Genomic DNA, 19,238 nt, shown 5'->3' with positions numbered 1-19,238 from the left:
GTATATAGCTTACTGATTGTACCCAAATGACGACATAATTACACAAATGTTCTAATGTCATTATTTGTAACAATCAATAAGGTACCGTACTAATGTCGTCACAAATGACGACATTAGTACGGTAGCTTATTGATTGTTACAAATAATGACATTAGAACTGTAGTAGTTTTTACAACACATGACATATTATAATGTTACTTATGAATCTAGATCACGGTTTATCAGTTCAGATAAAGAATCGCAATTTAAAGACTTACCCTTCCGTTTGGTCGGTCTAAAAGCAACAAATGGGTAAGAATATTATTATACACAACATTAAAATATGTAATATTATCAACAAGAAGAAAAGATAGTTAGCTTGTTTTATGTAGCAAACACAAGGTATAAACAAATTAAAACGTTGAAAAGTGATCTTATCCCAGTTATTTTATTATTCAATTGGTTGTCAGTTGTTTACGTAATTCACTTTGCATTCAAAGTACACCTATACAGTGAAGTCCAAAATCATTTAGCTTAAAGATTTTTTATTTTAACATTGTTGCGATTGCATGACTTCATAAACTATGTGCTACCATGCTATCACTAGAAATTCACCATGTGTACACACATCTTGTTGTGAATACAGTTAAGTCATAACCGCTGTGGCGGAACCAAGGTGCGGGAGGACATGAGGGTTGGTAGGGCAATGAGGGCATCCCCAATAATGTTATTCCCTTGGTCCCCAGTCGGCTTCTTCTCCCTTCGTGTGTACGTTTATATTTTATTAATGTCCATTGTTGGAGTCACTCTCGGTAACAAATTAATTTGTTTTGCAATTACTACAAGTGATGTTCATGGGAACATGTGAAACATAGCCAATAACCAGTTAAAGGCATAACGAATTTACATCCTCTAACACGGCAGTTCAAGAACGGGGGATCCCATCTTAAAATGGGGGACTTTGACTAAGATTTATCGAACTTTGTCCTCTAAGGCAAACTCAACAGCAACGCCGGCAGTGAGGTACACAGGGAGCTATCAAAAGGATGGGGGGGGGGGGGTTGGAATGGGAGGGGAGAATAATAACCGGTGGTCAGTTTAGGTATCTTTGCTAGACGAATTTCCTTTTTTCTTCTCAAAGTTGTAATACCTAAATTTATGTTTCTTATCTCAAAATGTCGATCGTTTCGAGCTTTGTTACCTCTTTGCTTAATTATTACTATAGAATAAGAAAATATGTTTAAAGTGTTCATAACAAAAATTCTACTTGTTTTTCCTTATTCTATATTCATATTCTCTAACTTTTGGCTTTTTTCCTTGCAAATTTCGACTACTACCTCAAACTTTCAACCATTTCCTTGAACTGACGTCATATAATCTAAAAACTTCGACTTCAGTTGTTTTTTAGTTTATGTAGATTATTTTCGCTCTTTGTTTGTCAAATACAGGTTTCAGTACAGGCCAAAAAGTCGGGTGGAGAATTAAGCCCACGACCAGACAACCTCATCAGGCCCTGCCGTCTCTGGGGTCCTCAAGGTAAATAATTGTCCTAAACTAATGAGATTTTAGGGAAAGAAAAAGCGGGAGAGCGGAAAGCGTGTATTCATTGATGATTAACTAAAACCCATATTCTGTCCTACACAAATATTATGAGTCACATAATTGTATAAACACATACAAGTCATTACACTTTACTCGTTAGTACAATGTTTTCTTTAATATTTTACCAAATTTACCACAATATCTATATATATCCTTGCCTGCTCGTAGAATAATTTGATAAATTAATCTGATGAAAAGTACAGGCATAATTTCCTCTTATAATGGGATACTAAATTTACCAGTTTACTTACCACTTCTTCGTTTGCCTCCTCTTTCTGTAATACAAGTGTAAAACATAAAGTTCAATATTATCACGCACATAAACAGAACATGCAAAACTAACACGGAAAGAAAATGTGAATGAACTATTTTTTCCTAAAATTGGAAATGACCTTAATCTGTGTATTTATTTACTTTATTACTGTTTGTTTCTTGTGAAGAAACTAATTGCAGAGTATCTATTTGCCAACAACAATTACATAAAAGTTTAATACAGAACTTAACTTTACCACAACATCTATAGTATCCTTGCCTGCTCGTAGAATAATTTGATAAAATAATCTGATGAAAAGTATACAGGCATTATTTCCACTTATAATAGGTTACTTAATTTACCACTTCACTTGCCACTTCTTCATTTGTCTCTTTCTGTAATACAAGTGTAAGACATGAAGTTCAATATTATCACTCACATAAACAGAATATTCAAAACTAACACGGAAAAAAGACGTGAAATGAAACATTTTCTATTTAAATTGGAAGTGACCTTTATCTGTGTATTTATTTACTTTATTAAAGTTTGTTTCTTGTGAAAAACTAATTTCAGAGTATCTATTTGCCAACGACAATCACATAAAAGTGTAGTACAGAAATTAAAACGTAATGTGTTTATAAGGAGTTTCTATACTTTGGGTTTGTTCATAATTAATTCTGCAAGGGGTAATAAATCATTCATAATAAATCTCAAACCACCAGTTTGGCTTTGATTGTAGAGAAGATGTCTATAAGATAGGAAATCATGGTAATGTGGAGAGTTATTACAGTATGGCAAACAAAAAGACATACCTCAAACTTCTTTAACTGAAAGACAAGATGTGAAACAACCGACAGGTTAATGTTGTCACTAAGTTAAAGAAACAAATTTAACATAATATGATAAACTAATTACTGCTTAATTGCACTATAGTTATACCATTAATATCATGGGAATTAATCGCTCATTGTCTTAAAAATGCAAACATTGTACTGTTTCTTAAATATCCATTCCTCTGTTCATTTCTAACTTAGTCTACAGTTAGCATAATTTGTAGGCAAGCATACCAGCTAAAATACCAGACATGGAGTGACCGGAAGTGGAAATGTAAAGGCAATGTAAATTTTTCCCCAAATAACAGAACCCTTTATTCGTACCTTCTACTCATGATACAGCTGCAAAACACCATTGTCTGTCTATATGGATGAATATTCAGTGTAATACACCGATCTTCTTGGCATAAGGTAATTCTAACACTACATTCGTGGTTTCTTTAGTAGACTTGGCCTAATAATAATATATTGATAAACTATTAAATAAATTCTACACACATTTTAAGCCGTTTCATTAATAAATACGAAAGAATAGGCAATTAATTCTACTTCTCAATATTATTCTGATACATCCAGGTCATTTCTATTCTGTCTAATATATCTTCTGAAAAGCCGTGGCGCAACCACCTCCTCCTCCCCCTCCTCAGAAGTAAAACGTAATTGCGCCACTCCTGAAAAAATATGAGAGTCGTTGAACGGAACCAAGTGTTGTTGGCCTTTACTGTTCACATTCTTTTTTGCACTGGATTGAAAGTATATTTTACTAAGTTATGTATACTTACAAGCATGTTATATACAGACTCGTTCAGAGGACCGTGACAAATACTCTGTGTGAATAAACAAATAACAAAGTGATTAGTAAACATTACTTCCCTTGATATGTATGCAAGAAGACCTTAGCAAGAACTTGGTGGGTGTTACTTAAACGAAACCCAGATGAATTTGACTATGTCAGTTCTTCTACTATGTGAAGGCATATTTAAAAATAAGTCTATTTAAAATGATATCTTCATATAACCTATGTTACCATGACATACCTCCCACTGTCCAGTATCGTAATTCAAATCCAGTACTCCTGTAGATGCAACACCAGTTACCCACTCGACTGAAAGAGACCGTAAAAAGAATTTTCTTTAGTCTGGTATATGTGGAAACTTGAACGTTCGAAACATTTATAGTACAAGTCCGTTTTATCAGCTACATCTGGACATAAAACATTTATTTAATTTTTGAAGACGATAATTGATAAACTTAGTAATTCTCTATTAAACAGTTGATTTGTGCCACCTGTATTTGTGGCACAAGTAGTTATCTTCTTGACATTCATTTAGTACCCCTAAATTTGTACTACTGGCTTCCTGTTAACAACTCATTTTGCTAAAAACTCCGTTTCATATGGAACTATGAGGACTTCAAATGTCCGTTTACTGCATATATGCTCACAACAGGGAAAATGAGGCCAGAGGAAAATGTATTGATGTTTAGAGAACGTATTTGTTTTAAATCTGTTTATGATCTCATATCCATCCTGGTTGCTATTATATAGCATTTCTAACTAGGTTTTACCACGCTCACCCTCTCATAGCACACCCAACTATGTTTGGATATGTTGACCATTCCTATTACCCTTAATGAGAAATCGCAAATATACGCATGTCCCACCATGACTGGAAAGGTGAAAACTTACTACCTCCCTTCCACCCTTCCCCTTCAGGAAACAGTGTTTAATGCAACCAGGATTAGATGACAATCAAACCCTATCTATATAGTACTACTGGAGCTTGAAATAAACATAATTCTTCAAACCATAAATAGATGCTGAAACATTATACGACGAAAATTGAACAAACATGAAAGCAATGTACCTGATTGAGACCCCTTATGGATTATACAAGGGAATGGTACTGTATTTGTACAGTTCAGAGGTCAATTGCAATGTAAATAGACTCTTATCAACTGAGTTTTAACCTCAAATAACACCCCCGCCGGAAACATAAGTAAATACATAAAAAAATAAAAAGAAAGAAAGAAGAATAACACAAACCACCTATCATTTTCATCCAAACTGTACTTTGTAACGTATTGTATTTAACATATTTTAAAGCTTTGACCTTCGCTTACTTCATTTTACTATTGAAGCGAAGAATTATTCTTCTGCTTACTAAATTGGATCCACATCCCAAGTATGACATTAAACCATCACGTTCTTTTAGACTTGAAGTGTTGAGACAAAGCGTGACGCACATGCCCACAACATACCAAAATGCACGTACAATTACCATCGCATAAATCTATAAGGATTCGGTAAGAAATGCGCTCTGTTAGTGACATTACACACAACGAAATCAAATATGAGCCCAGACGTTAAATAAGTATATAGCTTTAGGGTTTTAGATAAAAGTCGTGAACAAATCTCCCTTTTTTTCGTGTTTCACAAGTTTTCCCGAACCAGTTGGGCAAGGGATATTCATTAACGCATAAGTCATTGTTCTTAATCGTGTAGATGAAATGGTTTAAACAAATTCATTTCACGCCATTAACATTTACTTGTAAAGAATAATTTATTTAAACATTATTTATTTAACTGCATTCTTACCATATGGCTTCTGCTGTAACGTGCTCAACTTGTTCTCAAATTCAAACGGCAGCAGAATTCTTTCAAGCCTTTGAGAAGAAATCGTAGTAATTCGTCAGTTAATTGCCATTAGGTACACAATTCAAAATGGTAAATGTCCATTACTATTATTATTAAGTCCCCAAATGCGAGTTCAAGTATTTTTATCATGTTTGATTCATTCACATCTGATGCAGCCTGCGAAAACAAAGGATCATACCACCGAGTTTCATTGGTAGATATATGAATCAATTACCTAAAAGAGGTATACTCTGTACGTGATATATGTGTAAGTAAGCAGGAGATGGTTCGACATGTTGCTAAAACGTCTTCACATATAGTTATACTCTAACATTAATTATTCCAACAAATAGGTAAATTGACTAAATGTAATTCTTTCTCATACAACATGAATGATAGTTGACTGTTCAAATTAACAACGCTTACTTGATCTCGGTCGGTGGACTTCTGTGACAAGCATATTGCAGGATACTAATCAATTTGGTTAAGTCCCATTGTTGCCACTTTTCGTTTTCAAACTTCAATCCTTTCAAAGTGTTAAGCGGAGGTAAAACTGCTCCAGAGCTTAGATTAATAGCTACACCGTTATCTTCAACTGACGTGAAGCTGGCTCGCAGGATAATCCTTTGAATGTCAACCTATCCAAGAAATTAACTACATAATAAGTTAAGAATCATAAATGAGGCACCTCAAAACGTTATCAACATTGTTTATATCATTGACTATAACTAGGATAGATCACAAGGTTTTTCAAAGATTGGCCAACAGAAATCAGTTTACAATTGATATAGCAATATTAGGTGTGTCTGTCATATCGTGTAAAATAAATCCTAACATGAAAATCGAAAATTGAACCATGACAGTTGTCTCAAATTAGCTTAGTTTATTTATATTTATAATATTGATATGACGATGCTTGGTGTGTGTTTTTGTTTTGCTGCACGATTCTTTTTAATTAAGTAATGCTTGTAGGTTTAAGTTAAGAGAGGTAAGTCCTTAACATGATGTGGATCTGAAAGCAAACTGCTAATTGGCAATGGTTTAAGTTGGCTTATCTCTGTACCAACTAAAAAGTTTTCTTTCATGTGATACATAGTAATTTTAAACATATTTATGTAATATTCATATCTTAATCGCCGTAACTTGAAGCATTAAAAGTTTACAAATTATTCTTCACAAATACGCAAAAAAATTACATATTTCATGATAAGTATTCAACATCACGTGTGTGATTACGAAGTCCATTATTTTACCTAATTATTAATCAGTTAAATTGTATCTATTACAAAAGTATTAATCCTCTTTGCAGTTTTCGTCTGTAGAGTTTGAATATTTCTAAAATGAAGTGGACACTAGATGCAGGCAATTTTGTTTACCATTTCCAATATCATTTGCTTCAACAGAAACAAGTTTTAAAAAGTCGCTGTTTGAAATATTGTTCAATGTATCGAAACATCATGAATTAAGACATGTCTGAACGGTTAACATATTTGGTATATATGAACCTAGTGGATATTGTGGCTAAGGTTTTATTTTGAAAGTTGAAACAAAATAGAATGAAATAACGAAGATAACTATACACGGATCGGTCACCTATATTCTCAATGTAAAATATTTTCAGATCCTCCCACCACCTTTCATGGTTTGACAAATGAACATCAAGCTTAGGTTCATCATTTCTGTATTTCTTCTACACACTGAATCGAAAGTAAAGTAATATTAGAAATTCTTATAACAAGTTTTTCACCTGTCTTTTAGATGCTTCCTTCAACCTCTTCACTATCCCATCGTGTGTATCTCGAGTTTGGTCTTTCAAAATTATCACTTTCTTACACCAGTCTTTAAAATGAAAGAATAAAAATCGATTTATGAGTAGCAGCCTTACAGTTGTATTATATTTCATTCTGGGTCACTTGAACTTAAATGTATATGTAGGTGCAGTACAGGTGAACTAATTAATCCAAACTGAGAAAAGCATCGCTACTTACATCAAAATTAAATACACAGTAATTGAAAGTTGTAAATAATCCATGAAATAATGAACTAAATATAGATACCTTAGATACCTTTTAATTCTTCTTCTGTCACCTTCATCGTAGGTTTGAGTAGTAGCTGTTGTTGCTGTTGTGTTGCTGTTGTGGTACTTTGTCGATCTTTGGAATTATTCTCTGTTGCGGATAAGATATAAACTGTATTACTCATCTGAGTATTGCAAGCTGTAGTTCTAACAGCGAAAATATAAAGACACAAGCTTCAAACAGCATTTCAGACAGTTTGCATACGTTAGGTAAAATAAGATATAGTTATGTACATAACTTGACGCCTGTGATCTGTGAGTCACTCGTTTACACGGGACATGCATTGACAACTTGAACTCTGATCTAAAGAAATAACCCGCATCACTCTTGATAAGAATGTAATGTTGCATAAATTTACAAAGTGATCATCTCATTGTCATAGTGCTGATAATAGGAATACAGTCAAAGCGTGACTTTGGCTGAGTGGGCGTGACTAAAATATTTTTAGAAAGAAAAGATCTGTAATTGCCTATTTTATGTCAGGATGATCATGTATGTTAATATTCAAATACCACTCTAATATTATTTATCTATTTAATGTTTAAATCTGTTAAATATATGTAATCTGTTTAATCTATTTAATAATCTATTTAATCTATTTAATATATTTAATCTACTTTATCTTCTTTATCTATTTCATCTATTTTATCTATTTATTCTGGTTAATTTGATTAATCCGTTTAATCTATTTCATCTGTTTAATATTTTTAATATGTATAACCTTTTTTATCTATTTCATCTACTTAATCTATTTTATATATTTCATCTACTTTATCTATTTTATCTATTTAATCTGGTTAATTTGATTAATCTGTTTAATCTGTTTAACCTGTTTCATCTATTTCACCTGTTTAATCTGATTAGTATGTTTAATTCATTTCATCAATTTCATCTATTTCATGTTAAATCTGTTTAATCTGTTTCATCTATTTCATCTGTTACATCTGTTTAATCTGATTAGTCTGTTTAATCAATTTCATCAATTTCATGTATTTCATGTTTAATCTGTTTAATCTGTTTCATCGATTTCATCTGTTACATCTGTTTAATCTGAGTAATCTGTTTTCATCTTAATAACGTACATCGTTAGCTTTAATCTATTTCATCTTAATAACGTACATCGTTGGCTAAAGTCTGACATTGGACGGTGTGCCTCAAAGAATAAGTTATGATGACATGTTGGCCGGTCAATAGCCTTAACAAATCCATGATAGGTACCAAAGTCTAAACATACTATTATCAAGTTATATTCATCCAATGTTTTCAATCTTACTAAAGTTTCTTAGCCTATCCATATTTTCTCCCTAGACTATAATTCCAGACGTGAAATCACCCGATTGTAACAAAAATAATGCCCTGGTAATTTGCATTAGTGTATTGCTATAACTGCTATATTGAAATATATTGTTATGAAGTGTGGAGATTGACGAACACGTTTAATCAGCATAAATAGGTTAGAGTATTCACATTTTGATCAGAACAATATCAAACTACTTCAAAATCTGTAGTTCTTGTAACAGTTTGCTTTCACCAAGATCTCTAAACATATTTTGGATCCGTTTGGTCGAAATCATTACATTTACGTGGTTTTAGTCTGATTGTGGTTTATTTTCACTAATGCTACATCGCAAACTGCTCTAATTTGTAGTGAAAAATGAAATATAGTACTGCGTTTCAAAAACAGTTAATTGAACACGACATGCACTAGAAAGTAGGTCCTAACCAAGTTTGTAGCTAGGATTCCACACACATGGTAGAACAGGTATCACAGGAAAGCATTTCAAGAATTCTATACCAGGAAGGGGTGAGAAGTCATAAGGAGCATCTGGGTGAGGTTTAATCCAAAAGTGTACGGCTATGCCCTATTATTGCAATGGAATACCCCGATCCCATCACTCATGCTACAAGTCGGAGTTAACACAATGTCATATCAAAGATGGGAACATGGATAGCTGTTAGTGGGGCAAGTAAAGGCTGAACCAGATATCCAGGTGTCACAGATTTCAATGGCTTGGAAGTAATTTCAGTATAAATAAAGTAAGCAGATATTCCTTATAGGGAAAACTGATTTTAACGTCTAGAGTTATCTAAGGAAGCCTCGACAACAGTTTGATTGCAAAAAGAAACCTGCACCAAATCAATTAAACAGAAGTCTATTATATACTTTAGAGTAATATTTATATTTACTGATTAATAAGTAGATTACCTTTCCATCGGTAGAGGACGACTCCGATCAAAATTAATAACACCAATAACACAAAGAACACAACAACACCAATCCAACCAGTTCGTTGTCCCTCCTCTGAAATGCCAAGAGAAATGGTCAAACATGAACATCAAAAATTCCAGATACAAGTTGACATCATCTCCAGATAACATATCAACACAGCTATGTTATATAGGTTCATAGTAGCCCAATGCATGTGAATGATATACAACGGTATGTCAAATAGGTATCAAGAACTATACACCGCATACAAAGTAAAAGTATATAGTTGATACTTTTTAAGATATATCGCTTCATTAGCAACGCTTCCTTTCTCAATTGCAAATCAAAACAACAAGAGCATTCGATCACTTTAGGTTTACTAACTCTCACACCACAAATGATTTTACCTGCAAAAAATATTTATTGGGAAGTTTTTGCATTAAATGAAGTTCTTACCCTGAAAAGTTACATCAGTTGATGTAAATTTCGTTGTAACACCGTCAGTGCTATAAACACAAGTGTACGTGCCCAAGGTAGGATTTTCAACCGTGTTTATAACCAGAGAGCTATTTTGCAATGTGAATCCATCAGGCATCATAACTTCACTCATAATTTCAGTTCCAAATGCAATAATTTCTTCCGTTTGACCCACTTTTTTCCATAAAAAGAATGACACATCTTCCCCGCAGTTCATAAACACTCTTTCATTAGGAGTTACAAGCAGATGTTCGCTAGATGCTTCCAGTGTCCCGCTTTCAACCAGTATCGTAGATTCATTGTTACCTACCTCAGACACATTGCTTCTCGCTGCACAGACGAATAAATATAACGAGAGAGAGGGTTTTAACAAAATATCCACAACAGCATGGTAAGATATTAATTCATTGTCACTGGTTGTTACAGTTTTCGACTGAGAAGAGACCTTTTCATCCCCACTGCTAGTTCTTAACTTCCACGACAAATCATCTAATACTGCACCTACTCGTAAAACATTACAACTTAAACTTGAAGCAGCGTTTAATTCTAAAAAGCATAATGATTTTTGGACACATCCAGTAGCATTTATGGTTGGGTACGGTTCAGGTGGTTTGTCTGCAAATTGTGAAAAGAAAGACGAATGAAAACAATAAATTGTCCAGCCAAGAAATATTAGGTATATTTATATATTTTTTTTATTTATGAATTTAGTTGGATTCGCTAACAACTAAAGGTCGCAGGAAAGTCGGTATTCCCTGTTAAAATTCTTTACTACGCATGCAGTTCACACTCTCTCAGATAACCTACTAATTCATTGTTAATCGTGTGGACCATACTTTGCGAATCATTTCTATTACAATACGAAATTTCAACTGTAGCTTGCCCCTTACAAATATATTATATTTAGATTTTTAACTGAATATAATATTTTACCAACTGAAATTACCAAATGACATCCAGCCGTTAAAGTAGACACATCATGTTATCATTCATACTCATAGCTTCATTATAGGGTATTAATATGCTTCAGTGTGGTTAGACCATTAGATACATACTCACGATGCAGCTGGCCTCAGTGCTTATGCTATTTCAATAAAGTAACCTTTTACACTGTTGAACCATTATAACTCTATTATAGTAAGCTTCTAATAACGTGAGACTACTTTATCATGTGTATGGTTGTACACCGACAGTTTCTCGCTTGTTCTCACTGTTCCAGCGTTTGTATTATAACATTAAACAACATCTATGAAGTAAGAATATGACTGAATGCATGGATGAATGGATTGATGAATCAATTTACACACCACCGTTTGTCAGCTTGTAATCCTTCACGTTAAAAGAGAAACAATGTATAGAACAGGATGTTTAAATATGAAAGGAGAATGTGAAGGTCATCGAGGAATAATTGGCCAAACTAAAGTGATATAGTTTACATCATGCTTTTTTTTTCTCAACAAGCATGAACGAATTCAGAAAAGAAATAATCTTCAAATAGTAGGAGTAAAATCGGTCATTGTCTCTTTTGTTCTCTCATTGGAGGATGACTTGACGTTGAATGATTTGCAGGAGCAAGAAAAATGTTCAGTAAAATTTCGGATTATCGGTCAGGGTCTTTGGAAATTCAAGCTTATTTCCAATGCGTTCATTACTGAAAACTTAAACAGTTCTCTTAAATGGGAAAATACTGAACTATTGAAATATGATTCCTCCTGCTCAAGAAATATTTATAGGTCACTGCTTACTCGTAGTTAATGGCCATGCTACTTCAATCAACTGTTTTAGTTAAATGAATTTTCGACACGTTGGTAGCAATGTTTTATCGTTCAGTAAAAGAATACTGCTTTTTTGTTTTTACCGTGGAAGATTTGAAGAGACATAAGAACATGCTTTGACGGATTGAGAATTCACTTCTAATTTCTTGTAAGGTGTAAAAAACTACTATTTTTGCCAGATTTGTTTCAACATTTAACAAGATCTTGATTATTAAGTTATTGTCTTATGCAGCAATATCCTTATTTATAACTTCCTTATCTTTAACAGGAAACAGTTTTTCTTTGTAAGAAAATCGCTGAAGAGCGACCACCTGTTAAATGGCTATATGTGCAAAGTATAAGGTTTATGTTAACAGGTAGAAAGCAATATATGACTCCGAGAAAGGCTCATATAAAGTATGATGAATTAAGACGTTCCTTTTATTATTGTAAAATGTTATATGAAGGATTATTTGAATATATCTGTATTTGCAAGATTTGCTCTTTATGAAATCCTATAGATAATGTATTGTCTTCTCCTTTGTGATATTTGTAAATACAACCACCACAATAAACTGATGCAAATGAACTATGAATGTCGTTATCAAAGAAATCGACTCACCATAGACAACTACACAAATATCTTCAAAGATAGGATCTTCATCTATAGTGGCCAATGTCGTGACCCTGAAAACATGATCATGCTTGGTGGAAACTTTGGTGATTATAAGAGATCCATTGGGGTGAACTAGGTATTCTCCGGACTCATATCCGGGCCCAGATATTCTACCTTCTGTGAGGGATATAAATGGTCGATCATTGCTAGTCACATTGGTTGAATTAAACCAACCTGCTCCATATAAATCACCAGGATAGTTGCAGGATATCGTACCTTTCTTTCCTAATTGCAGATATTGCGGAGACTGGCATTCATCTGATGAAACAACCGTGCCTATAATTGAAGAAAGAAGACGTTAACCTTGTTTCATATCAAATGAAAGTTGTAGTTTATATATATATATTCATTTTCCCCCTCAGACTGAGTTCAAAATGTATAAATTGGTACATGTCAAAGTAACATAGAACCACCATATGAAATCGTAATTAATTTTGACTTGCATTCGACTACTGTTAAAAATACCATTCAATTGACACCCTAACCCAACCACACTGCCTAACCAGAATAGCATCCTTCATATTGCATTTCCATCAGTATTCCAGAACCTTTCACCACATTTGCGAAGGTCACCGCTCCCAATACCTCTCCCATTGTCCCTTTCAATATTGGGCGTATGCATGTGATGTGATTGAGTAAGTACTTATCCAGACCGAAGTACACGTTTTTCATTTCACTGCCTGTATCTACATGTAACCCTTCCCTCTCCCTTACATCTATAAACCATCGCAGTCCCACCCCCACTCTCCAAGATAAATTTGGTACTGAATCTTACCACTTAATATGCACCAAAGGATAGCAGAGATCACAAAAAGGTTTGTGGTAGACATCTGAAAATGGAAGAAAACTGACACTTAATTGAACTCCTGACATAAATTGATCGTGTGACATCACGATATAATGGAAATCAGACCTAGTATTTAGAATGGCTCATAATAGACCTGTGGGCACAGATTGCTGTAAAATAAACATAAGATGGTTTCCCATCTATAATCTACGACATAGATTACTGTTAGTTTTTATGACAAAAATTAATGATAAAACAAACCCATTTATGTTATACTTGCAATGTAACGCTACATAGACGTACACCTTAAAATGATATACTAAAGGACATGCAGATGTATAGAACAGAGACACGTAGAAGACTAAAAGATGATGGTGGGGTTGGGGATCCTTCGACTTTTGGGGTAAGGGAGTGTACCCTTATAGTCCATAAGTTAGGTATAAAGGCAATGCTGTGCTTTATAATACTTTACTTGTATACTGTAGAAAGATATGCTACTCTGGTTTACATGTATAGTGTAACGTTCGTCATCATATATTTTAGAGGGCAACCCTTCACATTAAGATATGCACATGGCATATTGCATACCATAGAAATAGAAGTAGGACGAATGAAGTACTGAAGCCACTTATCCAACTGGTGGCGCTTTGCTTGTACGTCAAGAAAGTACGGGCGCGTAATCCAAACACTACGTCTTTGACGTAACTGAAGTGATGAAGTTGATATAAATCACTCGAAATGGTGATATCGTAGGCCGCATTTAGGTGCCAAAATCGTCAAAAATATGCCAGTGGACTGCAGTTTCACATGTAATTCTTACGAAGCGATATAAGAAGCCAATAAATGAATACAATTACAGCTACTGATGTATTGTTATATACTGGATCCATGATATAGTTATCCTAGGCCCATAAACCGACTACGGCTGCCCTTTCAGTTGCGATATGACTAAAGTCTAATAAGAAACTTACCACCTTTTCATTTTACTTAAAACTGTATCCTTAACGATAGATCCACATCCCAGAATAACATTGGATGACGGTTTTGATGTACTGAGCTTATAACTAACAATTCAGTTATAGGAAAATTAGCTTAGACTAACTTAAGCCTTTGTACGTAGCTTTGCCCTTGGTCTAAATTAGGGAACCTAGGTCATAATTTCAGCCTATAATTTTTTAGTCTATTAACATATCTAGAATTGTTCAAATATTCAAAGACATCTTCCATTTGTAACATCTTCCCAACACTGCAATTTGACAAAAGGACATAAGCAGTATACGCCTAGCCAGTAAGCTGAGTTTTGAAATAGGCCAAATCCTACTCAACCTAGCCAGGTATGTTCTGAACTATATTGTCTATTTGCAAACGACACACTCAAGCTACTATTCCTGCTTACATATCATCCTTTGATGGCTGTGACCGACTGTAGACATTCATGAAACTTTTTGCACCCTCAATATGAAGGTTATTTTAATTATGGATGCATAATTGCAGAGGCATGAGGAACTTACAACATAATGTATTGTGTTTAATGTTGTAGGGGCTTGCCGACCTGGAAGCATGTGGTGGGTTACTTCATTATTAACAAACTCTCAGCTCAAACCCAACCCAGTTGATTAATCAATGTATTGGAATTCTAACTGACCATGGAATGAGAGTCGATGGTGTCAATTTTGATGACTGCTACGTCAATCAATCCACAGCAAAGATTATTGGAGCTTAACTTTTATTCCCTGATTGGCAGTCAAGCTTTCCTCATCCTACCCTCCCAAATGAAAATGTGTAAATAATGTTTGATGCATGTCACATGCTAAAATTGATGAGAAATTCATTTGCAGATATGAAAATCATCCAGCTTACAAATGAGCATGGGGAAGATAAGAAAGTTGTGTGGCAATTCATTGAAGAACTAGTTCAGATACAGGAAAAGGATACAATGTTATTAGCAAAGTTACTGCAAAGTACAATTAATGGAGAAATCTCAAATTGGATGTAAGCTTGCAAGACACCGAGTTCCTCTGTTGCGAATGCCATTGACTTTCTGCGAGAAGATATGAAAATCCCATCATATGATGGTAGTCAAGGGACTATTGAATTCCTTCGAATCATTGATACACTATTTGATAATCTTAACTCCAGGGTACCATCAGAAAAATGTGTAAAGGCCTTTTTGAGGAAACATTCCATGACAGAATGGACTGACTGGTTTAGTAGCTGCTGTAAAGTTCTTGAAAGTCTCAAATATGTTAGTCGATGCCCTCTTCATTCCACAAGAAAGAAAGCAACAGTGGTTGGATTCATCATAACTATTATGTCAACTCAAAGTATCAACAAGACTTTGCTAACCAGGTCGACAAACCAGCTTCAATATATTTTAACGCACAAGTTTTCACAAGATCACAATAAAGTTAGGCAACGTGGTGGATGGAACAATAATCCAAAAACACGACAACTTTCTTGGTCATTGAGAAGTGTTTTGATTGATTTCAACAAGTTCTTCTGGAAAACAGTTTCATGATGTTTGATAGCCTTCAAGAATCCATTAGCCTCTAATATATTGCTGGTTATGTCTCTCGAAGAATGACACAAGATATTGAATGCATGGACTGTGCAAAATCTTTATTTGAATCCAAATCTGAGAGTGCCAAAGACCATCCATATTCTGCTGTGAATGTTCAAAGGTATTCACTGATTCTTAGACGCAAGGACAGAGGGGGATTAAAAGTGCCATCATCGAGCGTTTTCCAATTCGCTGATTAGTTGTTCAGGTACAGTATCAGCATACATACAAAAATGCTATGAGGCCTTAATGAGGCCCTCTAACATAATTTACAATTTAAGAAAACAGAAAAACATATCAACGTTGAAAGAACATAGTAAAAATAAGAATAAAACACAAAATAAAATGAAAAAAAACTTGAAATAGATGTAACGCGAGTAGAAAAAACATATCCAGGTCTGTCAAAAAACACCATTATAAAGCATTATAAACGTTTTAGTTAGGCTCCGTCCTGAACAGCATAACAGGTAGCCTATTAACATTCCACAACTATAATAGAATATCAAATAAACCATGAAGCATGCAAATTGCAATAAGGAATGAAATTCAAGTCTTGAAAATTTCTCAAACGAATGGAAATTTGTTTCCTGTTATACTCCACTGCACTAAGAACTGGGCAAATGGCAAAGTAATCTTATTGACAAGTAAGCATGGGCGTCAACAGGTGGGGGACGGGGGGGACATGTCCCCCCCACTTTCAAAAGTGGAGGGGATATCATATCATTTGTCCCCCCCCCCACTTTTCAGAGCAGTTATTAAAAAAATCACATGCATATGCGCGATTTTCTATCACAATTGCTGAGCTGATTCAAGTAGAATCTAACTTAAGAATCATTATCAATAAATTGCACTGGAAATTAGAACAGTGCTTGGCCCTTTATCCCCCTTCCTCTGATATTCACCCTCCCCGCTTCGTCCGAGACCTCTGATAAAAGTTTGTGCGATGTTTGAACGATGTTTTAGAGTGTTTTGTGGAAGCACCCCTTCTCGCCAGAAATGGAATTCCCCTTGCCCTACACTGTGAATCAGAGAAAACGACGCATTTCAACTTGAAAACAAGTCGAAGACCCCACCAGGAAGGTAATATCATATATTTTAGGCCCTACAGACAGTATTCTGCCTGTATGCAGGGTATTATATGATACCAAACTACCGAAAATATTTCGTTTGAGATGGACGCTGTGTAATTCGTCTCCCTTGGTGTCAGAACGGCATCTTTCTACCAGTACTTTCTGTCGGAATTTAGTTTTGTGAGACAAAATTTCTCCTCACAGATCTGGTTCTGATGTAACTAAAAACGACTCAGGAAGGCCGTCTCCTGCGATCTAGGGGGTCTTATGTACCCAAAATTTTCTGGTACGCTACGCGCCAACCAATGGTGGCGCTCCGCTTAGATAGTATAGTGTCCCCCTCACTTTCTGAAACCTGCTGACGCCCATGCAAGTAAGCACCTAATGTAATACCCATACCACACTGCCAAAATTTTAAATTACATTAGCCCTAATGTTAGTCTATATGAATACAAAAATGCCTACAGTATTAGTACTGTACTACTAAAAAGCTATGCTGTAAGATTTTTAGGCTTATACCTAAAATGTCAATGTTATTGCTGCATTAGTGCCTAGGCCTTACGTTACTACATTGCAACTTCGATTTGTCGCCCCACTTGCTTGAGTCATTAGAGGCGAAAAAACGTTCAAAGTTGTTTCTTAATGCAGGAGTATAGTTCTTACCACTCTGGTAGCCATAACATGTCTCTGCTGTAGAAATTACACCGACTCTTTCGAGAAAAAAAAAACGGATTAAGTCAAATTTAATATTAGAGTCGAATGCACAATGTATGTATAAAGACGTACAAATGATATGGCTTTATGCCGTACAACGCAAACGTCATTCACTCTTTCCAAGGCTTGACTGCTTTAACACAACAAATTCTACTTGGTATTATGAGCACTGCCTCGTTACTGCAGCTATATATATAATAAGCCTCTTCATTGTCCAAGCAAAGTGAATAGGCTATGACTTATTGTTATGGAATTCATGATAATACAAGCATAGCTACTGTACACCTTGCCGCATGCTGAGTCATATAAAGTAAATAAACATTCTATTGTAAAGTAGGCTGTGTCTTTTTGTGTTCTAAGCCTAGATTGAATCGCCATTACAAACTACAACGAAGCGTTAGCATTATTCTATCAGAATGTCAAAACTAAAAAGGCTAATAACGTCAATCCCCAAATCCAAACAACGATACGCGTTGCACAGATACTTCGTATGGAACGCAGAAATGACAAAAGAAGTACGCGTTGCAGGTGGCATACTCCTAATAGCGTCTAAATAAATCCGCCCTGCTGTTGTCTTTTAGGAAAAGTGCCAATAAAAAGCAGAAGAACAGTTCTTTTGCTATAATCAATCAGGATCTGTTTTTTTTTTTTGTGTCGTGGATGTTAAGAGCATGAATGGAAGCACATGTGGTTCAAACATTAAGAAAATATAGGCACTTTTTGACCATTTTAGCCCTCACAGAAGCAGCGTACAAAAAATGTTTACGACTGAGCAAAGAGGTTTGTTTACAAGTGAAGGAAACGTCATGCTCTCGTAGCAAACAATCTGCATGGTCATGATACGGAAAATTGATGGTACCATGAAAGGCCAACTTGTCAGCTATCCAGTGACAGGTAGCGCTCAGCTTGTTAGACTTTTTTCTAGACTTAAAGACCACATCACTTAGTGTTTCCGTACCGGCAGTTTCGAATGTGAAGGTATTGTTTAGTGTAAGACCTTTCTCACCAATAACATGTAGGGATGAAGACGTTTGGGATTTCGTAGAGTTTTCTGTAGATGTAGCAAGAATCTTTGATTACATTTTTTCCAGTTTCCTGATACGTAACGGTGAACTGTAGTCCTGGTGGTGGCGATAATCCTGTTGCTATGTATAACTAATCTGAATTTACACTGTTCATGAACACCACAGGTCAATACGATGGTTACCTATACCAACGTTGTCCTCGTATGCTCGTTATACTATACTGTAGTTGACTTTGGCGGGTGTGTCATGTCGGCCTAGTCTACCTGATCACTATACCACATAACGTTAGGTATCTCCGAGTAACACTGAACAGTATGTGTATTCTACACTTGCGAAATATGCATATTCGCACCTCCGCTACCTTCAAATATTTCTTGAAATCATCCAAATATATACATAATTGCCCCCCCCCCAAAAAAAAATTGTTGCAATGTAAGGAGAAATAGATAACCTTGACAACAATATTCAACCCCCGCCCCGAGCCAAATAAAATATAAGAATAAAATAAATAATCATTGGCTTTAAAAGAAGTATAGCTTACTAATGGTAGACATGCTGTTTCTAAGTTTTTACAATGTTTGAACTT

The 19,238-nt window shown here is 34.9% G+C and overlaps 1 protein-coding gene across 4 annotated transcripts in view; it reads right to left on the bottom strand.

The window, feature by feature from the left end:
* LOC139983222 (uncharacterized) overlaps nt 1–18,988 on the bottom strand; it is a 36,599-nt gene extending 17,611 nt beyond the window's left edge. For 2 of the 4 annotated variants that reach the window (XM_071996628.1, XM_071996627.1), the window contains exons 1-15: nt 17,577–18,988; nt 13,272–13,326; nt 12,443–12,772; nt 10,046–10,681; nt 9,587–9,682; nt 7,369–7,470; nt 7,050–7,141; nt 5,729–5,940; nt 5,264–5,331; nt 3,705–3,772; nt 3,450–3,494; nt 2,647–2,661; nt 2,197–2,229; nt 1,833–1,856; nt 258–274 (exon numbers count right to left, since the gene is read on the bottom strand). In XM_071996628.1, coding sequence (XP_071852729.1) covers nt 258–274; nt 1,833–1,856; nt 2,197–2,229; nt 2,647–2,661; nt 3,450–3,494; nt 3,705–3,772; nt 5,264–5,331; nt 5,729–5,940; nt 7,050–7,141; nt 7,369–7,470; nt 9,587–9,682; nt 10,046–10,681; nt 12,443–12,772; nt 13,272–13,326; nt 17,577–17,591 — 1,808 coding nt within the window. In that variant the 5' untranslated portion in view covers nt 17,592–18,988. Of the gene's footprint in view, nt 1–257; nt 275–1,483; nt 1,857–2,196; nt 2,230–2,646; nt 2,705–3,449; nt 3,495–3,704; nt 3,773–5,263; nt 5,332–5,728; nt 5,941–7,049; nt 7,142–7,368; nt 7,471–9,586; nt 9,683–10,045; nt 10,682–12,442; nt 12,773–13,271; nt 13,327–17,576 lie in introns of those variants that run through there. The other 2 variants (XM_071996626.1, XM_071996629.1) reach the window with 2 other exon arrangements.
* Between the last annotated feature and the right edge of the window lie 250 nt (nt 18,989–19,238).

Source organism: Apostichopus japonicus, chromosome 16 (genome assembly GCF_037975245.1).
Source record: "Apostichopus japonicus isolate 1M-3 chromosome 16, ASM3797524v1, whole genome shotgun sequence".
NCBI classification, from domain to species: domain Eukaryota; kingdom Metazoa; phylum Echinodermata; class Holothuroidea; order Aspidochirotida; family Stichopodidae; genus Apostichopus; species Apostichopus japonicus.
This window is presented reverse-complemented; position numbering and strand designations above follow the sequence as displayed.